Here is a 24,619-nt window from a genome sequence, read left to right as displayed (position 1 = left end):
GCTCACCCCAACTGCCAATCTAAGACCATTATTTATATATACTTTTACATTTATCAACAACTGACTCTGAGATAAGAATACATACTTAGGTGGGGAAAGAAAATATTTCATGAGACTGGGTTAAATATTTGAGAGTACTGCTATGGGAATTGTATGATTTTTGGTAATATACAAATACTTATTAAAATTTTAAAGGATACAATAGCGTGTTTGCTTGTTTCAGTAATGTTGTCTAATAAATATATGTCAAGTAGAGCCTATAAAAGAAAAAGATAAAAATGTCAGTGCTTTTTAGTCTTTTCCTCATGTCCCACTTTCTCTAGCCTGTGTCAGGCATGAAAACTTCATTCGGTTTCAAATGCTCCTCTCTCCACTCAGACTCTTTAAATGATTCCATAATACTGTAACCTACATGGATGCTAGCAGGAGGGTATTTTCCTGTGCCTCCTTCATCCCGTTTCCACAACTTCTCAACTTGATCTCCTAGTTGAGAAACTAATCCATCAATCATCAAACAATCATGGTTCCACTTCCCTCTGCAATATGAGAAACATTAAAGATTATCTTCATTAATATTAAATATTGGTATCAAAACAGTAAGTATCAAATGCTCAAAAAACTATATAATTACCAGAAGACAGGTAATTGTCTGAGAGAAGGTAATACTGAGAGAAGTGGACTTCTCTCAGTATCATGGACTACAGAAATAAAGGGGCATTGGTCAGGAAAACCCCTAAGTTGCTTCAAGTTCAGTTATTACCAAGCCAGCCAGTGATTAGTAAATACTATGAAAGAATAGGGTTTAACCAGCAAAACAGCTTTCACCATTCTGAATTAATTATCAGCAGCCCCAGGTAGTAAAATATTTGCTCCAACTCAGAGCTGAATCCTGATTTATTCATTCAAAAGTGTATTACTGAACATGTCCAATGTGGTAAGCAGATTCCAGCCCTCCTCACTTATCAACAGCAGCAGCAGTTTTTTATTTATTGAAACTGTTATAACAGTCAGACATATACTAAGTGTACAATTGACTTTTCTATATTGCAGCTTACAAATAAAGCAAACCTTCCAAAGGACACACACTTACAAAATAATGGCTTTAAAACTTTAAAATATATACCTAGTCAGACCAGGAGTAGAGAACCACACTAGATTTTCTGAGGTTGGAAAATCAAGTTCAAAGTTACCCTCATCTACCTTTCCGTTCTACAAAGGAGTCACTGTCCAATTAATTCCCCAAGTTCACGTCCATTATCCTACTATCCTAGAACAGTTACACTAAAGGACTAGTTTCCAAATTTCACAGCACATTAGAATTTCAGCTCATTCCCAGGAGAATCTGACCCTAGAAATCCAGAATTATTACTTGCAAGCCATGCCCTAAATGCTACTTGGTCAAGCTGAGGAAGACTATCTAATGCCAGAAACAGAATTCAGGATTCAAATACTTCTTTGATCATCCCCCCTTTTTTTAATTACAAGGCAACTAACTAGGCTATTCTTTTTTTTTTTTTTAACTTTTTTGAGAGAACTACAAAAAATATGAAAAGGAAAAAAGATCCAAGTTTTGAAAACTGCTAAAATAACCAATTCATAATATAGTCATAGGTTTTCGATGAGTAGAAGATTCTAGTCTTTTTTCCAAATAAGAATTCCTGGAGGGTGGAAGAGTGACTCCACAAACTCCCATGACAAATCACTCTTGTATATCATTTTATTTAGGAAATAATGATAGGATGGATGCTCTAGTTTAAACTGAAGGCATCAGGTTGGATTCTATTTTTACTATATTAATCCTGCCAATCAACAAGCTTCCTTTCTAGCTTCTGAATCTTCAATTTCTTTCTACAATGTCTTACAAGATTTTATTATACAAATCTTTCTTTGATTGGAGTACGACAAGATATTTTTTGAGCTACTGTGAAAGGTACAGATTCCCTGATTTCTTTCTCAGTTCATTTGTCCTTTGTTCAAAGTAAGGCCACTGATTTCTGTGTATTAATTTTGCATCCTGCTACTCTGCTGAAGTGTTTATCAACTATTTTCTTGTTGGAATTTTAGGGTCACTATGTATACTATCGTATCATCTGCAAGGCCCCAAACTCTGAATACATACTTAGGAGCTGGGCACTGGTGGCACACGCCTTTAATCCCAGCACTCGGGAGGCAGAGACAGGCAGATCTCTGTGAGTTCAAGGCCAGCCTGGTCTACAGAGCAAGTGCCAGGACAGGCTTCAAAGCAATACAGACAACCCTGTTTCTCTGGTCGGGGGAAGAATACATTTCATGAGACTGGGCTGGATATTTGAGAGTGATAACTACTAGAATTTTATGATTTTGGTAATATACAACTAGTTGTATATTAACAGCAGGTAGATGTCTAACACAAAACAAACTCAATGGTATTTTGTTCCCATAATGCTTTGTACGGGCATTTTCTTCTTGCCCTATTATTGTTTACATATTATAGTTTCTGATTATGTGTTTTTAGGGATTTTTGTGCTGTTAATGTATGTTTCTTGTGATTTTTCTTTGGCTCTTTTTAAGTTTTTTGTTCATTTGTTTGTTTTGTCCGATCAGGCTTGCTTCCATCTTACTTATTTAATATTTTTAGATGCCTGTTTGCAAGAAAGAGTATAGATTTGGGTGGGTGGAAGGATCTGGAAGAAGTTGGGGGAGCCAGAATCATAATATATTGTATGAAAAAATTATTGTCAATAAAAAGGTATAGACATTAAGTTAAAGCAAACAATCCAACTAGCAGTGTCAGTTATGACAATACTTGACCAGGAAGTTCAACTAGTCATTTTACAGTATGAGCGTGAATACTGTAGTGAGGCTGCACTGTACCTGGGCGAGCGTTCACACTTCTGCCGACGACTGGTATAGAAGTTCTGAATAACAGGGTAGTTGTAGCGTACCCTTGATAGTTGCAGAGCATCATCTGGAGGTTATATTAAAGTTGGGGGAAAAGTTAGTAATATTGCCAAAATATCTCAAAATTTAGCTTATAACAACTGATTTTACTGATTGCATAATAAAGTTTCAGCCTTGCTATAATTAATTAATTAATTAATTAATTAATTAATTAATTATTTTTCAATACAGGATTTCTGTGTAACCCTGGCTGTCCTGGAATTCAGCTCTGTAGACCAGGGTGACCCTGAACTCACAGATCTGCCTGCCTCTGCCTCCTGAGTACTGGGATTAAAGGCATGTGCTACTACTGCCTGACCTAGTCTTGCTAAAATTTAATCAATAAAGTTGGGAGATAGTGGGGGAAATGGATCTGGGAAGAGTTTGAGAAAGAGCACAGTTAATCAAAATACATTCTATACATATATGAAATTCTTAAAGTATCAAGTGTTTATTTAAATACATCTAATAGACAAACAAACAAATGTGTAAGTAAGGAAATCAATCTTTCTTGAAGTTTGTTATAAGGATGCTGGATCAACAATTACACATACAGTGAGCACAGCAACTTTTAAAGTAGAATCCACTGCACTTCCTGGAAATATAAGTCTGGTCCTTGTTGTAAACAAACTCTATAGAAGCCAGTACTAAGAATCTCACAGAAGTCTCTAATTAATTAAAGTAACCATTTAATTGATGGCAAGTATTAATAAACATATTAATGCCAGCACAGGATATACACTTTTAATCCCAGTACTAAGAAGGCAGGGGCAGGAGTATCTCTGTGAGTTCAAGGCCAGCTTGGTGTACATACTGAGTTCTAGGACAGTAAGAGTGTCTAGGCAGCAGAAGCATGAAACTATGAAACTATGATTTTGACATTAGCCCCGTCTACATGAGTTTCAGGCCACACAGGAATATACAGTGAGACCCTTTCTCAAAACAGAACAAAACAACAACAAAAGAACTAAACAAGACATCAGTATATTAGGTTATAAAAGCCATAGTTCTGAGTGTTTAGGTGATATTTCAGAAGTCATGTTTTCTCAAATTTGCTTTTATTTTACATGCTAATCCAATGAACATACATGGAGCCTCTGTGAGGCAATGCAGATACAAAGTAAGGGAGAATGAAGACTAGAACATTATGGAGCTAGGATGTAACAATCAATATTCATATATTAAATACTTTACCTGAGCCTTCAGGTAAAAGCCCAGAATGAGAAAACCACAGAACCATTTGTGCATATTGACAGATAAGTTGGGTAACCATATGCTTATTGCTCAAGTCCACCAGTCCTATAAAAAAGAATTAACATTGGTTGTGTTAACTTTCAATTTATTGACCATAAATGACAATCCAAAATGTGTGTGTATATATACACACACACATATATATACATATATATATATATGTATATATATAAAACTTAGTTTGTATTTAGTATACAAATGAGCCAAAGTGAAGTTAAGCAAATCTCTAAAATGTTAAGATAACTCACTGATGCCGGGCAGTGGTGGCTCGAACCTTTAGTCCCAGCACTCAGGAGGCAGAGATAGGCGAATCTCTGTGAGTTTGAGACCAGCCTGGACTACAAGAGCTAGTTCCAGGACAGCCTCCAAAGCCACAGAGAAACCCTGTCTCAAAACAAACAAACAAACAAAACAAACAAAAAGATAACTCACTGACTAAAAAAAGGTATTTTTGTGCAATCTACAATTGTTTCATGCAAAATGCAATTAAAATAGACTGTTCAAATTAGGCCTTTAAATGAAATTGTACTTTTTCCTTTGCTGAAATGGCAAAACAAAAACAAAACAAAAAGTCACCCTTTTTAATGTAAAAATACATATTAACCTCAAATTTTAAATTCTACTGGTAGTAAATTCTAAGGCTAGCAAGGTGGCTCAGTGAATAAAGACACCTGTCCAAAAAAAAAAAAAAAAAAAAAAAAAAAAAGCCAGAAGACCTGAATTCAATCCCTGGAACACACATAAAAGTAGCCAGACAGAGCCAGTCGGAGCTGTCTTGTGACAGCTGCACTATATGACATGTGTGTATGCGCAGCCACATATACCACACACATTACTGAAAAAAAATTTCATCTTGGAGAACTTTAGGAGAATTAAGTAAAATTTAATAACATACCCATTTGTATAAAGTACACACCTCTTTCGGTGATGCCCTGTGCCTCCATTGCAAAACAGCTTAAGACTGTATTAAGGTTGCTAAGAAGTAAATGGCACTGCTGGATAGACTGTATGGTTTGTGGGTCAATGAATCGACAGGAACCATCAAATAATGGTGCACCTTCCAAGGATAAAATACAAGATGAGAATCAATGTTCATTGTCTTGAAGTCCCACTACTATAAAGGATGATAGGCTTTAAAAATATAGGCCAAAATTGGCAAATATCAAGGAACTCACAAAGTGCTTTCAAATATAAAACCAGAGTCAAAGTAAGATTATAAATTTAATATAGGTCTAACACTTATCCTTCTAATGACTATGTGTCATAAAATATGGATTTACTTTAAAAAACCATCAATATTTAATGTGTGACTAATCTAAACAATAATTAGCCAGGCAGTGGTGGTGCACACCTTTAATCCCAGCATAGAAGAAGGTGAATCTGTGAGTTCAATGCCAGCCTGGTTTACAGATCAAGTTCCAGGACAGGCTCCAAAGCTATAGAGAAAACCCTGTCTTGAAAAACAAAAAACAAAACAAAACTCAAACAAAAAACCCCAAACAACAACAAAACTAAACAAACAAAAAACCCAACAACTATCTTAATTTCTCAGTCTCTTAAATCAAGTTCTAATTTTCTTCTAATAAATTTATAATACCATATCTGCATTTGAGTATCTTAAAAGTTTAAGGAAACAAACAACAAAAATTCACAATGTCTCCATTAACCAGCATAAAATTTAAAACTTCCACAACAGCTGAGTAACAGTCAGGTGTGGAGGCACACAACTATAATCCTAGTGCTTGGGAGGCATAAAGGCAGGATCATCTTTGGCCACATAGCTATAATATGCTAATATAGCTTAGTAATTAATGTACTGCCAGATTGTTATAGATTGTTTTAACCACTTTAATTAAATGTTTTCTTCCAATCTTAAGATTTTGTTTTGTTGTCTAAGACAGGGTTTCTCTGTGGCTTTGGAGCCTGTCCTGGAACTAGCTCTAAAGACCAGGCTGGTCTTGAACTCAGAGATTCGCCTGCCTCTGCCTCCCAAGTGCTGGGATTAAAGGCCAATCTTAAGATTTTTCATGACCCAAATATTACAACTACTACTGAGCTAGATGTGATGGCTCATGCATGTAATTCAAAGCACACGGAGGCTAGAGGGAGCCTCAGCCCAAGTTCAGTGCAAGCATGGACTATATATAGTGAGGGTCATGTCAGCCTACGTTACTGAGACCTTGTCTCAGACAAATGCCCTATCTGAAAATAAAACATCAACATTAGATTCAAACTATTGAAATTTGCCCTGAACCCAGACTTAATACTTACAAAGCCTGTCAAATTCTTCTTTTGTGAGAACCACCTTATTCCATGTCCATTCAAGAACAAAACGTAGATTAGCAGCAGAATTTGGTTGTTCTTATTTGTATTTATAAAAGAATAAAGATAAAAAGAATGGTTATTAACTCCAAAATGAAAACTAGTTCTTTGTAAGAGGAACCATGCAGGAGGCACCTTAACCAAGCTCACGTATTTAAGACCAACTTCTACCAAATTTATCTTGGTACACCTTATCGCAGGAACCATGCTGCCCAAGCTACAAAACCCAATGAAGTTGAGGAGAGGTAGCGAGTGGTTATGAGGAAGATCAATTATTAGAAACTAGAAAGCAATCTTAAACAAACAAGCAGGGTGGTGAAATGTTTAATCCCAGTCCAGGCAGAGCTAGACAGACCTCTGTGAGTTTCAGGATAGCCTAATCTACAGAACGAGTTCCAGTTCCAATACAGGCTGCAAAGCTACACAGAGAAACCCTATCTGGAAAAACCAGAACTAAAACCAACAAAACAAACCAAAACCAAAACCAAAAATCTGGCCTATAGTCTTTTAAATTTGACTTTAGAAATTTTGGAATATTAAAAGACTGAAAACTTATTTTAGGCACATGCCTTTAATTCCAGCACTCAGGAGGCAGACATATTCAAATCTCTGAGTTTGGGGTTAGCTTGGTCTATAAAGTGAGTTCCAGGACAGCCAGGACTACACAGAGAAACCTATCTAAAATAAACAAAATTGCCCAAACAACTCAAAAACACAAAAGATGCTGTATTCTGGAACACTGGTAAGTTCTCACTTGGTGTTGCCCTTCAGTTTGTAATCACGAAGTTTTTATAGGTGAGCATCATTTGTTTTCAGATAAAATAAAATTGAAATAAGTAAGAAGCAGAATGCTTTCTTTCAAATTGTTTACAACAAAACAATACAGGGGCAGGGCAGAGCGCACGTATGCATATATATAGATACATGTAAGGAGCAAGAGATACACAATGTATCTCCAGGGAATCTAGCTGAGTGGAAAGGTATGTAGAAGTTACACTCTGCTCGACTCAGTTCACGTTCATACAAGAAATGACACTGAGGCAGTCGAGGGCACATCAGTGCTCAGGCACCGGGCAGGAGGAGGCGGATATGGACGGCTATGCTCAGGATCTTGGATGTGATACTGCACAAGAGGTCACTCAGGGAAGAAAACTGCTATAAATCATATACAGATTCACTCTATTATGCTGTACAAGTTTATGTGAATTATAATTATCTCACAAAAAGTTTAACTAAAAAGTGAAACCATGAACTGTAATTTTAAAAATATATATTTCATTTTTAAAAAGTTAAACTGTTACCTTCTGTTATCCATGTTCTAATGTACCCAGTCAAAAGTCCCAGGGAACTTGTCTGAATTGCTGCTGACAATATAGCTTCTAATTGTTCTTCCTAAACCATGTTAAAGGAAAAAAAACAAAAAACAAACCACTATGAAATTACAAGCAGTGAAAGGCTGGAAAATAGTTATGACTCCCCAGTTTGGCTAACGGCAGAGAGACAATAAATAGCATGCCTAGAGTTCCAGCACTTGGAAGGTTAAGATGGGAGGATCACAAGTTTGAGGCAAACCTGGAAAACAGTGAGAAAAGCAAAGGATGGTAATAACCAGCATTGGTATGGAGGTGGGAAAATGGGAGACTCAGAAGACTTGGACAGCATGTTTGAGAGAACCAACTAGACAGCTAAGGGAATCACAAACTGTCTTTACATTTACCAGTGGTACTGAGGACTGAAACTGGAGCCCAGGGCATGCTAGGTAAGCACTCTATCCTCAGTCCTCTTATTTTTAAGACAGAGTCTTACTAAATTGTACAAGCAAGCATTGAATTCACTCTGTGGCCCAGCCCGACTTTAAACTTGTGATCTTGCTCCCTCAGTAACTAGAATTACATGCTTACATTGCCAGGCCCACCTCTATGTGTGACTTTTTTAAAGGTGTTTTTGCCTACATTTATGTAAGTGTACCATGCATATGTACACACAGTGCCTGCAGCAGTCAAAAGAGGGCATCAAGTCCCCTGGAACTAAAGTTACAGATGGTTTTAAGACACCATATGGATCCCAGGAACTGAACCTGGATCTCCTGCAAGTGCAACAATTGTTCTTAACTGCTAGCCATTTCTCTAGCTAAATTAGGTGACTTGGAAGCCAAATCCCAAGCATGATAAATAGCATGATATAGAATGAGCATGAAACACATTACCTACTTTTGCAAAAAATATGCTATAGAGTTATATTCATATTGCAATAGATAGTAACATGCAATTCAAAAGAAAGAAAAAATAGTTAGCTATCTCACTTGACTTAAACTGGAAGGCTGAATGTCAATAAGTCTTGGTGAGAGAAGACCAGCAACAAGACACCGATTGTAACTATCAGGAATGACTTCATTGAGAGATGGTCCTGATTTCTTTAAAAATGTCAAAGTCTGTAATAGAAAAATCAGTCCAAAATCAACCAATAACTCAAATCCAATTTAATAAATACTTTATATTTAAAATTTGAGTAAAACAAAAATAACTATAGAAATAATGGAAAACTGATTAAATTGCAGGATCAAGTTAAGGAGCTTACAGTTTCCTGAACTCAAGAAATGTTTATCATGAATGATATAGCACTAAGACAGCTAAGACACAGCAACTAATTACATGTGGCTGATTACCACATCTGCACATCACGTTACCCCAGAAAACTATTTTCCATCATCCCTATGTCAACTTTGTATTATTTCTGAGAAGAGCCAAGGCAAAGCCCTCCCCAGGCCACCACACAAAGGATGAGCCACAGCTGTGGTGCAGTCTTTAACCCCAGCACATAAAAGGCAGAGCAAACGGCGCTGCAGTTCTAGAACAATCATCTGAGAAACCCTGTCTTCCTAGCAACCACCCAGATGTGATTGGTGTTCAAGTAGATAACATCCACACTCCAATGTCTCTTCTAGCAAGCTATCATTAAAACTGAGGTAGCAAGATGCTAAACTCATAAACCTAGCAGAAACTACTATTTAAGATGAATTAGTTTACAAATACCATGAGAGTTTAAATCTGTGAAATTATTGTTAACATTCAACTTAAGCTCAATTACTGAACTCCAAGTGTTGTTACTCACACATACCTCCTTCTGAAATCCAGTGCAAGTTACATGGATAACTCCAGAGTTTAATAAACAAGTGGCGTCTTAAAAAGAAAAAGATTTTAAAATTCAAATTAAATGTTTACTGCAAGTAACCAAATTATATAGAATAAATCACCACCCTCTTAAAAAAATAAAACTATCACTAACATATTAACTGACATTCTAAAAGATTCAAAGTAGTATTTACACATCCTAAATTTCTCATGTACATTTAACTGTGTATTAACAAAGTTATCTAAGTTAAATGCCAGTAAGATATGAACAGATGACATATATAAACTGAATAAATATACAACTGACATACTACAAATTATTTTCCTCAAAATATTATGAAAATACATACCAAAATTAAAAGTACTTGGGTTAAAAAACTGCTCTGGAGGAGGATATGAAGGAGCAACTCCTCGATTTAAACTTCTCTCGTGAACCAGTATGTCCAAGATGTGATGTGGAGAAGTCCTACTGACAACTGAATCCAATGACCACAATGCAAAATAAGAGCAATTATGTAGAGACTCTCCTGACCTAAAAAAGATTTAAAAAGTACTAAGACACTGATCAGCTATGCATAACAGTATCTGACGGAAAAGGGGGTGAGAAAACACAGTAATCATACCTTAATGAATCTGGCATCTGAGCATGATACCAACGGTTAATGTCAAAAAGTCCTAAGTACACAGAGGGCTTTCCTTGTCCATATATATTCACTTGCCAGGTGAAGACAGAAACACTGGTATCAGGGGACAGAGCTGCAAACAAACAAAAAACAACTATTTTTCAAAAACAGAATAAAGAATCACAGTATCATTTCATTCTTATCCATCATTTGAGTTTCACTTATACTGCATGTCCCTCTTTAGCTACTGGGAAGTTCTCATCAGAAGGCTCTTTGTTTTCAGTTAATATTGTGACTATGACACACCAAAGTAAAAAATACAAAGTGACTCCAAAGACTATTCCCCCAAGGATGGTATACAGCTATCACAGAAGTTTATCCAATACCCAAAATGGGTGTCTCTAAGTACTGAGGGTCAGTTCTTCAGAGGCAAAACAAATACCTAGTCTGTGGCAGGAGCACAGGACCAGAAAGGGGGCCTCAGCAGAGAGAGAAAAGTAAAACCTCAGATACCACTTATGGTAACTTAAAAAGGAAGATGTGGACAAGAAATATGAAGATGGCAGGGTAAGTTTTTGACATGTTCATTTGGATGTGGACTCAAATGCAAAATGTCAAAGGCTACACCGGAAAATGGATCAATGCTGAATGCAAAGAAATCTACCCTAGGATCTTTACCCAGAAGAAGGAAATACTAAAGAAAATTGGAGGTCAAGATAAACACAGCATGGCTGAAAATAAATAACATACACCACGGCTAAAGATAAACAAATGACAAACAACAACAACAAAAAAACACAGATAAGAAACCATCCAAAGACAAGTTACACTAATTACAATGGAGACCCCACCTTTGTGTTGGAGTCAAACACAAGGATCACTCATTCTTCAGTTCTGAATAGTAATCCAGAAAGAAGAAAGAGCTAAAAGCCTAAATAAACAACATAACCAGGGTCTTAATTTTCAACTGTCAGAAATATTAGTTCTAGAAACCTGTCATAAATCTTAAGTTATCACAACACAAAATAGTTAGGAGTATTTAACCAACCTTCTCTCATACTTTCTTCCCTGTCACCATGAGATGGGAATCTCTCTATACTCTGGCATCCCAATAATTTAGTATTACTAGTCTGTCCTCTTAAGGGTAACATGCCACCTGCTAGATCCAGTGTGTATCTTTCTTCGCAGTATTCTAATCCCTGCAAAATAAAATGAGCAAAAATTTTAACATTATCTAAGTAAAAGTTTTCTAAAATTATTTCCATGCTAAAAGTTTTCTACACAAAAGCTTTAAGAGAACTAATCACTCCAAAGGCTATAAATTATATACACATAACTATATTGCAATTATCAAGCTAGATTTACACTCTCAAAAAACAATCACCAACAACTGTTGTAAAGTTGTACAAAGCATGAGAGCATTATGCACTAGCAGTTGGAGTATGTAGTCAAAAACCCAGGCCAGCAAATCTATTTCTGTGTTTACATGTAAACTCTCAAAACTAGGATTAAGAATACAGATAAAATCATTTTTGTTTTTTTCCTTCATTTTGTTTTGAAACTAGGTCTCTCTACATAGCCCCTGGCTGCCTTTCCTCAAAAGACTAAATATTAATTCTTAATCAAAGGAGAAACTTTTGCTCAATGAACAAGAATAGTTTTTAACAACACCCCCTCCCCCCTTTTTGAGACAGGAGATCACTATGTAGCTCTGGCTGCCTTGGAACTTACTATGTAGACAAAGCTGGCCTCGAGGTCAGAGAGATCTGCCTGCCTCTGCCTGGTGCTGGGATTAAAGGCTTAGAATTCTTTCTTAATCATAGATTCCCTTAAGATCTAACAAAAGGCTGAGATGTTCCCCAGGAAAATTCATAATGGAAACTACAGTTCATAAATCCCCTAAAACCCATCCAGATAACTCAACACTAAGTTCTAAAAAACCTGCTATAGAGTTCAGAAAATGTAGCTATTAGTAATATTCCTCTAATTTTAGAAATCTGGTTAGAAAAATAAGCAGTCATCTGTCTGAGCATTCTGATGCATATGCCCTGACGTTTTCTCCATGGCGTACACTGCTTGATATGTTAGAACAAAGCTGGAAGCATTTCTCCTGGGTATTACAGTTAGGTCACACACATGAATCCAGTCCAGTCTCTCTATTATGGGGGAAATACCCAGAAAAATTTAGAGCACTGAAATGGCAAACAAGCGAAAACCAATAGAAAGCTTGTGCTCACTAGCCTAGTATCTATCCCACTAAGTGATAAACATAATTTTAATTTGAATAAGAATAACTTCAGTATGATAAAGCAAAGAATGTAAAACAAAAAACAAAAACCCCAAAATGGTAATATTCTAATTAACCACTTACCTCATATAAGATTTGGCCTGAAGCCAAGCATTTTCTATCACCAAATGCCAGCTGAAGCAGATGCAAACTCAAAACATCCCCTTCACTGAAAGAAAAGAGAAATTACTCAAGACCTAAAACATGGAGTTTACCTCTTACCTTCCCAATTTTTCACTAACACACTGACTGCATGTGACAAACTTCAGTTGTACAAAAGATTATTTTCTTGTTTGTACAAAATGTAATTAATGCAATATGTGACATATTCTACCATTTTCCCCCCCAATATTCTTTCTCAGATATTCCTCCTCTAATGAGCGGATTTTAGTTTTATATACATGGCTGCCTAAAAATATCAACTGCATTTCTCACCTTCCTTTGCACCACACTAAGTCCTGGCCAATAAGAGTATGAACAGAATCATCCCATGGTAGAGCATCCCTTCAGAGACATGCCCCCTTTCCCTCCACACTCTTTCCTAGGAAGATCAAGCCCTACACAAGAAAGGGGACTTCACGACAAGGACATGAAGCAAGGCGCCAAATCAATCATGTGCAAGGCATACACAGGATGAGGGGAGATGCCATCCCAACATCTGGCAGTGGTAATCCAATTCAAACTTTTCAAAAGAAACAAATTGTTCCACTTTGACTCCTTTACTGCTATATCCTCAGCCTTGATGACATGTGTTCTAAAAACCACAGGCATACTAACCTATCTTGTGTGGACTGAACAGCCCATAAGTAACAGCAATTACGAGGATCATTCTCAGGTTCTTGAAAAACAACCGCATAGACAGGAACCCTTCCACCTTCTAACTGTGTATAATACCTAAAACAAACAAAATAATACACTGCTTATTTTCAAGTTAAAATTTTATCTTTGGAGGTAAAAAAGTGCCTCCTGTAAAAATGCAAGTTAAGAAGACACTGTTTATACATATACTTATGTGATACCTAGTTTCTAAGAATCACACGAGTACACACCACACTGTATCATTCCTCAAAGAGTAAAAGAGACAGAAAAACTTGCTTCTTCAGAGAGTCTCATGACACCCAGGTTGCTCTCAGATTTGCTAGGTGGCTGATGCTACCAAACCCCCCATCCTTCTGTCTCCATCTCCTCAGTGCTAGAAGCGTGATGGCACTTACCCATGTCTAGCTGCTCTCTGGGTTTAAGTCAATTTTCTAGTATAAAAACAGTAAATGAGGGATTATGAGATGGCTTACCTATAAATCATATGCTACCAAGCCTGACAGCCTGAATTCAATCCCTGGGATCTACATGGTGTCCTAACAGTCCTATGCACACTATGGCACATGTACACACACACACACACACACACACACACACACACACACACACACACACACACTCTCTCTCTCACACACACACTCTCTCTCTTAAAAATTAGAGACAAAAAAAGGTGATGAGTAAGAAACTGGAGTTTGCATAAACAGCTTAAAAAGTATAATAAATCCAAAAATAAATGTTAGAGAAAACAATACTGTGAATGAAACATTTTCCAGATGCTGTTTTAGGAGCAACTCAAAAGCAGAGTTAATAAAAGGATAAAATAAAATAGAACAGAAAGGAAAAGCTTCTAAGATAAAATACCCAAGGAAATATAACAAAATACCTGGGGATAAAATTAAAAAAAAAAAAAAGATAAAGAAATAAACTGAAAATTTAAAATGTTAATTTTAGTTAACATACCTCTTAACTAAAAACTAAAATCTGGTGTTTTTTTAAATTATTATTATTATTATTATTTTGATTTTTCAAGGTAGGGTTTCTCTGTGTAGCTTTTGTAGACAAAGGCTGGCCTCAAACTCAGAGATCTGGCTGCCTCTGCCTCCTGAGTGCTGTGATTAAAGGTGTGTGCCACCAATGCTTGGCTTAAAATCTGGTGTTTAATTTGCTATCTCCTTCCGTATTATATGCTGTTTTTATCCCCATACAAGTTTCAATTAAATTATATTTAAGGGAAATTTTGACAGCATAAAAATTACCAAGTACACTTAAATTGGTGCTTTTAAAAAAATTACAGGCAGCCAGGGCCCACAGAGATTTCCTACTATACATCTATTTTATCCATACTTGAATGTCCCTTTCTCTTTCTTCTCTTTGAGCTAGGGCACACTATAAATCCAGGTCTGTTCACACTAGCCTCCAATCTTCATTCTCTGACAAACTATAAACCCCAAAAGAACCAACCTAAACTCACATGACAAGTTCCTTATCAAAGTATAAATTGATTCAATAAAACTTTTCTGTCATTTCTCATACTAGTTTTCAAATAATACATTATATTTTAAAAGAAATCAGTCATCAACTAAAAGAAAAAGAATTATACTTACTCTCTTTTCATGCTTTTCATATTCCAAAGTGCTAGGTAGCCATCAGAAAACCCCACAGCAAGCTGATTTGTCCTGCTAATGTAGCTGACAGTAGAAACGGCTGTCCCCGATGGGCTTACTAACTGGAGACACAGGTGGCGCCCTTCCCTCATCACCCTCTCTCGGATGTGCGGCACTTCCGAGGGGATACCAGTAATAACTTCAAGATCTAAAATAAAAAAGACAAGTAATGTTAAGAAACTAAGAGCAGGGTGGTGGTGCCACACACGCCTTTAATCCTAGCACTCGGGAGACAGAGGCAGGCGGATCTCTGAGTTCAAGGCCAGCCTGGTCTACAAACTGAGTTCCAGGACAGCCAGAACTACATAGAGAAACCCTGTCTCGAAGAATAAAAAAGAAAGAAAGAAACTATGTAAGGGCCAGAATAATTCAATTCCTAGACTCCATGTAAAGGTGTACACTGGGGCATGCCGAGATGGCTCACCTGATAAACGACAGCTGACACTAAGACTAATGACCTGAGTTCAATTCCTGGGACCCACAAGGTAGGAGAGAACCAACTCCTGAAAACAACTTAGATGCCCCTCAACCAAAGAATGGCTAAAGGAAATGAAATGTGGTACTTTCATACAATGGAGGACTACTCATCTTATCGGTAAGAAACAATGGCATCTTGAAAACTGAAGGCAAATGGACGGAACTAGGAAAAAACCATCCTGAGAGAGGTAACCCAGACCCAGAAAGACAAATATGGTATGTACTCACTCATAAGTGGATATTAGACATAAAGCAAAGGACAACCAGCCTACAGGCACAACCCCAGAGAACCTAGCTAACAAAGAGGACCCTAAGAGAGACATACATGGATCCACGGAGGAAGGAGAAATAGACAAGAACTCCAGAGTAAACTGGGAGTATGGGAACGAGGGAGAGAGGAGGGAAGTGAGGGACAGCATGAGGGAACAGGAAGGTCAAGTTGGGCGAAGGACAGATGGGGAGAACAAGGAAAGAAATATCTTGATAGAGTGAGCCATTATGGAATTATCAAGAAACCTGGCACTAGGGAAATGCCCAGGAATACACAAGGATGACCCCAGATAAAACTCCAAACAATAGTGGAGAGGGTGCCTGAACTGGCCTTCCCCTGTAATAAGATCCAGGACTAACTGTAACTGTTAGCACAGAACCTTCATCCAGTAACTGATAGAAGCAGATGCAGAGATACAACTAATCACTGGGCCAAGCTCCCAGAGTCCAATCCAAGAGAGAGAGGAGTGATAATATGAGCAAAGGGATCAAGACCACGCTGGAGAAACCCACAAACAGCTGACCTGAACCAGCAGAAAGAAGCTCACTGACTCTGGACAACAGCAGGGGAATTTTCACTGGACTGAACTAGATGCCCTGAATGCAGGGGACAGTGGATCGCTTGGACAGTTTGTGGGGTCACTGGCAGTGGCACCAGCATCTTTTATCCTCAGCACATGAAGGGGTTTTTTGGAGCCCATTCCCTATGGTGGAATACCTCGCTCACACCTAGGGGGAGCTTGGTCCTGCCTCCATTTGGTAATGGGACAGACTTTGCTGACTTCCCATGGGAGGCCTTACCATCTCTGAGGAGCGGATGGGAAGGGGTGGGGATGGGGATGGGGCCTGGGATTAGTATGTTTAAAAAAAAAAAAAAGTGATTGATCAAAACAAAACAAAAAACAACAATCTATAGCCAGGTCGTGAGGGTGAACACTTCTAATCCCAGCACTTAGGAGGCACAGAAAGGCAGATCTCTGAGCCTGGTCTACAGAGTGAGTTCCAGAACATCCAGGGTTACAAAAGAAAAACACTGCTCTGGAAAAACCAAAACCAAAAATACCATAACCCCAACACTGAAATGCTTGTTTTTGTTTCCCAGTGAAGAATAACTAAATTACCTGATGCTTCTACTTCGTTTTGACTGCATGACAAGTCATCTAAACATAAGTCAATAAGGAGGATCTGTCCAACGTCAGTTACCACGGCTGCCACTCCAAAAAGCCATCGCAGACTTGGATGTAAGTGCTGGGTGCTTGCGCTGGCTCCTCCATGATTAATTATAGGCTCAATAGCTGTTACCTAGGAACCAGGATATAAGATTAGCTTTCCTAAAGTGAGGAAATACAACCAACTGTACAACAAATAAGATTTGACATTAAGGCAGGTTAGTAACTTGCACCGACTGAAACATTATATAAAATCACAATTGCATGACTATATGAATCCAAGTAAAAGGTGAATACTCAGATATACTACAAAATTATGCTATTATTCCAACATAATAAAAAATGAAAATTAACTGATGTTTATTATCTATGCTAGTGATTTGCTATAACCTGGCTCATTTAATGTTTATATAATCTTTACACTAAACTATATGCAATTATCTGTTTAAAGATGAAATTGAAGCTTTGAACACAAACTTTAAGTCATAAAATTGTTAAGCATACAACTTAAACCTATAGTTTTATTTAAGAACTCTTAAGCAGCCACTTTAGAATTATCCAATATAAACTAATCGTTCCAGAAAATTTTAGTTTACACTTCTGTGGTGGTTTGAGTAAAAATGGCCCCCATAGACTCATCTATTTCAATGCTTAATCACCAGGGAATAGAACTGTTTGAAAGGATAAGAAGTTCTCTCTCTCTGCTTGTGGATCAGGATATATGTATCTAGTTGTTAGCTCAGATATTTCTCCACCATGCTCCCTGCCATGTTTATAATGGATTAAGCAAGCCCTCAATTAAATTAAATAGATTCTTTTCTAAGAGTTGCCTCAGTCATACTTCATAGCAATAGGACAGTAACTAAGACACCTTCCAAATAACATAACAGTAAAAGAGCCAATGTGCACACCTCCTCAGACAAGATGTTTGTTATATTTTCTACCAAAAGGGGTAAAAACAGGGCTGAAGAAATGGCCCAGTGATTAACAGCAACGGCTGCTCCTCCAGAGGTGCAAGGTTCAATTCCCAGTATCCAAATGATAACTAACAGCCATCTTTAACTTCAGGTTCAGCAGATTCAATGCCTTCTTATGGCCTCTATGGTTACTGCATGCACATAGTATACAGACATACATGTATGCAAAATACCTATAACACATTAAATTTCAAAATCTTTTAAATGACTTATAATCACCTTTTAAAAAATTGTTTTTTAAAGATAGGGTCTCACTGTGTAGCCCTAGCTTACCTGGAACTTACTACACAAATGAGACTTGCCAAAACCCACCTGTCTCTACCTCCCAAAGTAAGGATTAAATGTGTGTACCACCATGCCTCGTCATCTTAAATTAAATTTTCTGAAAGTGCGAGTAAAATGGCTCAGATAGTAAAGCTACTTGCTGCCCAGTGATACACGCCTGACAGCCTGAACCTGATGCCCGGAACCCTTCCATATAAAGGTACAAGGAGAGGGCGAGTCCCAGAAGTTGCCCTCTGACCTCCATATAAGCATGTGATACATGCATACACACATACAACCCTAAATAAAAATACACTTTGTACTTTATATTGAAGGTAATAATTACATGAAAACACATTAATTGTTAAGTGTACAATTCAATGAGTTTTTAAGGTAAACATATCTTGTAAGCTTTCAGCTTAAAAAAGCAAAACTATCAAGGTATCTTAAATAGTACATACCCTTCCAGGAAGAACAACAGCTTTGACTACTCTTGATATACCAAGGTCATAAAGACACAGGACGCTCCCGTCTGCTTCTTCCAATCCTACTAACAATCCAGTTCTCTTATGCCAAGAGAATTCTTTCACTGCAAGAACTACAGGAGGCTGTTCATTTACTCCGCTGAATCGATATGCAGACAACCGCTCTCCTGATAGAGAGTTTACCACTTCAAGTTGTGGTCCACAAGCTAAGCATGCTAGTCCATTTTTCCCTATTGAAGAAAAAAAAAAAATCAAAATCACTGCAACATAACAAATCTAGTAATCAGCTCTTTTATATATGAATACTTAATTCCTCATACAATTACAAATCACTCTTGAATTGAAAACAAAGCATTTATAGACTAGCAGAGCGATCCTCTATAAATAAATAAAATGAAGAGTAACTACAGCAGTAAAACTGCAGTAAAGAGACCATATGAAGGCAAAATTCATCCTTTTATTTACTTCTTACACAGCTCAGTAGAACATAAAATAACCTAAAGTTTAATGCACTTTAACTTATCTAAAATCACATAGTTACAAAGTGAACACCAGTATATTCAAGTAGATCCCAACACCAGGTATTGTGGCACACCTTGGAAAACCCAACACTTCAGTGTCAGTAAGAACTATAAGACTTGAGCTGTGGAGTTTATGAGCTTAGGAGATAAGATATAAGAATTTAACAACAAAAAGTATCAGAATCCCTGTCTCCCAATCCTGTTCAAATTGTACTCTTCTGTCTCTAGTCACTAGGCAGTCCAAAGCAGGTAAATAACAATCTAATTTGTTTAATGTTACTCAGCCACTAAGCAAAAGATGGACAAGAAAGCAGAGTAGACATAGTGAAAGATATTAGCAGGTGACTGTGAAAAGAATGGACTAAGAGTTTCATCATATAGAGAGAATAGGATTTGCTTATTGATGGGTAGATTATGAATAAAAAATAATTAAGAATAGACCCTAAACTGGACACATGAGGAGGAGGGCCAGGCAACAAATGCTTTACCACTGAGCTCTAACTCCCAGATTCATGCATCTTCAGCAAGGTTATTTACCTGCAGCAAACTTTCCACGAAGCACGGACTCTAATGTTATCTCATCTTCTCCAAGAGCTTCAATTGTCACTTCAGGGAAATGCAGGAGCTCACTCGTCACTTGAGCTGTTAAGTCTTGCATACTTCCACTGCAAATATTTTTAAAAATAAAATTAGTATGATTATCTGTTCTATTGAATAGTATACTTCACTATTTCTAGTCAGAGGAATGTGAGGGAAAGCAAGTCACATACAAAAGTAAATGAAGTAAAATAAGTTTGTACATATGGGTCTGACATATACTATTTCCTAAGAAAGTATTTCTTTCAAGCAGCCTTAGGGAATATTCAGGAAGCCAGAAGTCCTGAGGATACCTTTCACTCCCATATTCTGTGAAATGCTTTGTGTAATCATTGCCCAACCTTCAGAGAACAGCAGCAGACAGGTAAACAGGGCACAATCCTATTTTAGGAGTCACCTCTTTTCCACACTTCTTTCTTTTTCCTTTTTGTATGCTGGGAATTGAACCCAGTACTTCTGAACTAACATTTTCAACCCTGAAAAAGGTGACTTTTCAGAAGGAAAAAAAAAAAGGAGAAACTCTGTAATATACAGATTCCCCAGAAACTTCAAAACTTGAATGGGATACCTATCTTTTACTAGATAGAAAGGAAAAAAAATCTAAATTATTTTTAATTTCTTATAAGACCTAAAGTCCCTTCATGACTTCTGTTGTAAATAACCAAAAAGTAGGGCTGAGAGATGGCTCAGTGATTAAGAACACTTGTTGCTTTGTGGGGTGACATATAAGGTTGTCTCTCAATATCCACATGGTGGCTTACAGCCACCAAGATAAGTTCCAGGGAATCCAATGCCTTCTTCTGACTTCCACAGACACCAGGCATGTGACATATGTGTGGTTCACACATACACACACACACACGGGCAAAACGCCCATACACCTAAAATAAACCAAAAATTCTAGAATTCTGGTTAAATATAAAAGCATCCTTCTGAATGGTTGAGATGAAAAGCAGAAAGGGCAGGGGCAAGGGGGGATGAACAATAGGAGTTCTGAGAGTCACTCTGGCTCTGGTCTTGAATATTAACTATCAAATCTAGTCCTAGTGACTCTATCTTGTTTAATACACTCTGAGTTCCAAAGAGACAGCTAGACATAGTGTCACAGACCTATAATCTTGGTATTTCGGAGGTAAAGGGAGGAAGATAACCACAACTTCCAGGCCAGCCTGGCCTACATGGTAAGTTCTAGACCAGCTAGGGATGTATTACAAGACCTCAGCTAGAAATAAAGCTCAGAGCTAACAGACTTTAATGCAAGCCTATGCTGTCAGAATTACTATACAAGGTTATTGCTTCAGCAATAGCCTCAATGTTCAAAAGGTATAGAAGCAAAAAAAAAAAAAAAAAAAAAAAAAATCACTAGCAAGACTAAGTTAATACAGAGGGGGGTTAAGTACACCAGTTGGATACACAGTCAAGATTCATGAATTCCAAGACTCACAACAGGAAGTAATAAGAGAGGAAAAGACTGGGCAGGTTGGATTAAAATCCAACCTGAAGCAGCCTACTATGTATAATTAAACTAAAAGGGGAGAAAGAACTTGCTTTGTAAAACAAACTGGCCTCAAACTCTTTGACATCCTCCTGAGCACTGGGATTAAAGGTATGTACCATCACACACTTCCACAATAAATTTTAAGATGTAAAACCACTCAATTTTCAGCTTCTTTTACTTTTAAGTATCACCATTTTATTATGAAGAACAAATTTTATAAGGTTGCTGGGCAGTGGTGGCACACTCCTTTAATCCTAGCACTTGGGAAGCAGAGGCAGGCAGATCTCTGTGAGTCTACAGCTTCCTTTACAGAATGAGTTCCAGGACAGCTAGGACTGTTACACTGAGAAACCTTGTCTTGAACCACCCCGCCCCCCAAACCCCCAAAAAATCTAAGAAATTTAAAATACCATAAACCAGTTTTTGAAGTAAAATATCTACATTCCCGAAATAACTGAAGTCCACCACCAAAGACAGAACTCCAAACCTAGCTATCCAATAACTATCTGATCTAAAAACAAGTGGGCCAATTCTTTCAGTTTCAACCCAAATAAATGATACACTGCTTTACTTTTTGTTTAGTTTTTGTTTTCAGACAGGATTTCATGAAGCCCAGGCTGGTCTTGAACTCCCTAAGTTTTGTGCCTCCATTTTCCAAGTGCTATGATTACAGGCATGTACCACCATTCCTAGCTATCTACTTTTAAAACACTGTGCTGGGAAAGTAGAATCCAAGGACAGAGATGTACACTCTGACCTCCAGAAGTTTATATTCTAGAAGAGCACATTCATAATCACACTATCAGACACAAGAATAAACACTACAATAGAGATACATATGCTGTGAAAGTAACAGATTTAAAAAAAAAAAAGCACAAAGGGTAGTACTAGGGATTTGAAATTTAAGAATTTAAAAAATCTGGCATGCCAAACTGAAGATGAGCCTGGAAATGTCAAACACCTTTTTTCACCAATGTGAGCCCAGAACTGGTGCTGATTCTGTATGGCCGAAACAGAAAATCTGTGAGGTAAGGCTTGATGGAACAGACAGATCTTTAGGCTAACCTGAAGGAGAGAACACTTCATTCTTGGAGTCACTGTAAAGTTATGAAGTTAGGATCTAAAAAGGCAATGTTTTATTTAAGTGAAGATCTATGCCCCACTTTAAATGTTTACAAAATAATTAGGTTGCCTTACAAATTGGTAACATTTAAATACTAAGTTACTATGTGCCTCACCACTGTAATCCCAACTATTTCTCGGGCTGAGGCCAGGGGAGTGCAAATTCAAGAACTGCCTGGGCTACATAGTGCTTTAACTGTCTCTAAAAAGGGAAAAAAGTAAAGAGAGTAGTTCAATGGTAGTTCCCTCGCCTAACAGTGTGAGGCTCTAGACCTAACCACCAAAAATACAAAATAAGTCACAGAATATAGTCTTCACATAGCATTTGTCATCACCACACGAAGTAAGTAAACTTACCCCAACAACTTCTGTCTTCCATGAAGCTGACAGTTAAAGCTCACCAAAGACAGTTCTTAAAGCCCACGGATTCTTTGAGCTATCAAGAACCAAACTGTGTTTTGTTCTAAAGAACCCACGTTCTTTGAAATACGTCTCCAACTATCTATTTAAAAAGAAAAAAAAAAAAAAAAACCAGCGGCTTGGAGTAGTGCTAGGTGGTGGAGCGCGTGCTCACCACGCGCGAGGTGGGGGCCTCGATCACTGGCATCAAAAATAAACAAAAAATAACAACGCTCACTTTCCTACAACAACACACCTCTCTCTAATGAAAACCGTTCGTTTCGAAAACCAAAAAGCAACCGATCCCATGCTGGGACACAGTGGTAGAGCGCTTGCCCGGAATGTGTGAAGAAGACCTGGATGCCATCCTCCACTGTACCAAGGGGGAACCGTTCCACAAAGTCGACAAAAACCATCTGTACTGTCTCAAACAGACCGCGTCTACCTGCCTATCAATTCCAAAATCAAATACAACAACAGACACCCCCCCCCGCAAAAAAAAAAGTCAACCAAAGGCGAAGGCCATCGCCCCAAACCTCTCAGAAGAGCTCTTGACACGGTCATCCTAAAGGCTCCGTCCGGGATCCATTCACTGCGGTGGCCCGCACGACCCGCCGCCGCGAGTCAAACTTTCTCCCCGCCCAGGACTGGCTCACTCACCCGGGCCAAGCACAGGACCATGTGGAGCACACGCCGACGTAGGAAAGACTCAGGGAGCCAGCGGCTGCCCGCGGGGAACGCCCCACCAGGGTCTCCATCGCTCCGCTACACCACGACGGGTCGGGGTCTCGAGTCAGGCCCGCCCCGGGGGGCCGAGACGCGGCCCGCGGGCGCGGGCGATGAGCGCGGAGGAGCGCCTCTGCCGCCATGTGCCTGCGCCCGCCGCCGGGGTTATGTAACTAACGCCCGAGCGCTGGAACGAGCCGCACCGGTCGCCGCAGCTCGCGGACGCCGCTTCCCCGCGCGGCGGAGCGCCCGGCCTAGGCCACGGGCCTCGCCGCCCGCCCCGCCCCGCCCTCGGCGCGCGGGCCGGCGGCTCCCCACGCTACCTGAGCCCGCGGCCAGGCCGCCGGAGCCGCGGCGCCTGCTGCTGCTGCTGCTGCTGCGGCTGCTGCTGCTCCTGCTGCTGCTGCGGTTGCTTCCGTGCCGACGGTCCGTCACAGCATCTCCCGGGAGACCCGGCTCGGCCCGGCGCGGCGCGGGCGGCGCGCGCCCCCGCCCGCGGAAGCCGCTCCTCGCTCAGCCACTCGCCGGTCCCCTCAGGCCCCGGGGGCGCCTTCGCCCGGACGCCCAATCCCGGCTTCGAACTCGGCCGCTGCCCGCGCCGCGTCCTCCCCGCGGGCGACTCGACTTACTGGGCTGGCACTGCGCGGGCCGCGCTCTGCGCACTACCCCGGGCGCGCTGCCCGAGCCCCACACACAGCCTTTCCGCCGAGGGAAGGATCGCGGCCAGGGCGGGGAGCCGAGCGCAGATCGCGCTTGCGGGGCTCGAACTTCTCGCGAGGGTTCCGGCCTCGGGCGCCGACTCCGCGGGAATTTTCAAACTTTCCCTAGTAGGCCTGGCGGAAAGGGAGACTAGGGACACTGCTTTGGGAAGGAAGAAAGGTTCTGGTACGTACAGCAGGCTCTCCCCGCCTCCTAAGCGCCGATTGGGAGAGAGACTACCAGTCCCACGGTGCTTTGCGCGCTGGGCGTGGCGCGGGGAGGGGCAGGCTTCGCCAAGCTCAGGGCCGGGGTATTCTGGGGGCGGTTCCTTCTGGCCGTCAAGCGATAATCTTTCCTCTTTGCCTGCTATGCTCGCCTCTGTGTTTTCTGTTCTGT

General features: G+C 39.4%; 1 protein-coding gene across 2 annotated transcripts in view; it reads right to left on the bottom strand.

Moving 5' to 3' along the window:
- The window catches only part of Ahctf1 (AT-hook containing transcription factor 1), a 54,568-nt gene extending 30,584 nt beyond the window's left edge, over window positions 1–23,984 (bottom strand). The window contains exons 1-19 of one of the 2 annotated variants that reach the window (XM_027418856.2): window positions 23,848–23,984; window positions 19,720–19,847; window positions 18,638–18,891; window positions 16,888–17,068; window positions 14,960–15,167; window positions 13,314–13,430; window positions 12,621–12,705; window positions 11,298–11,448; window positions 10,250–10,382; window positions 9,977–10,158; window positions 9,613–9,674; window positions 8,798–8,926; window positions 7,797–7,887; window positions 6,445–6,534; window positions 5,090–5,230; window positions 4,114–4,218; window positions 2,854–2,947; window positions 413–536; window positions 201–257 (exon numbers count right to left, since the gene is read on the bottom strand). In XM_027418856.2, coding sequence (XP_027274657.1) covers window positions 201–257; window positions 413–536; window positions 2,854–2,947; window positions 4,114–4,218; window positions 5,090–5,230; window positions 6,445–6,534; window positions 7,797–7,887; window positions 8,798–8,926; window positions 9,613–9,674; window positions 9,977–10,158; window positions 10,250–10,382; window positions 11,298–11,448; window positions 12,621–12,705; window positions 13,314–13,430; window positions 14,960–15,167; window positions 16,888–17,068; window positions 18,638–18,891; window positions 19,720–19,840 — 2,325 coding nt within the window. In that variant the 5' untranslated portion in view covers window positions 19,841–19,847; window positions 23,848–23,984. Of the gene's footprint in view, window positions 1–200; window positions 258–412; window positions 537–2,853; window positions 2,948–4,113; window positions 4,219–5,089; window positions 5,231–6,444; window positions 6,535–7,796; window positions 7,888–8,797; window positions 8,927–9,612; window positions 9,675–9,976; window positions 10,159–10,249; window positions 10,383–11,297; window positions 11,449–12,620; window positions 12,706–13,313; window positions 13,431–14,959; window positions 15,168–16,887; window positions 17,069–18,637; window positions 18,892–19,719; window positions 19,848–23,847 lie in introns of those variants that run through there. The other variant, XM_027418855.1, reaches the window with a different exon arrangement.
- Window positions 23,985–24,619: the final 635 nt, after the last annotated feature.

The sequence above is a fragment of the Cricetulus griseus genome, chromosome 5 (assembly GCF_003668045.3).
Source record: "Cricetulus griseus strain 17A/GY chromosome 5, alternate assembly CriGri-PICRH-1.0, whole genome shotgun sequence".
Lineage (NCBI taxonomy): Eukaryota > Metazoa > Chordata > Mammalia > Rodentia > Cricetidae > Cricetulus > Cricetulus griseus.
Note: the sequence above shows the minus strand (reverse complement) of the source record. Positions and strands in the feature narration are given on the sequence as shown.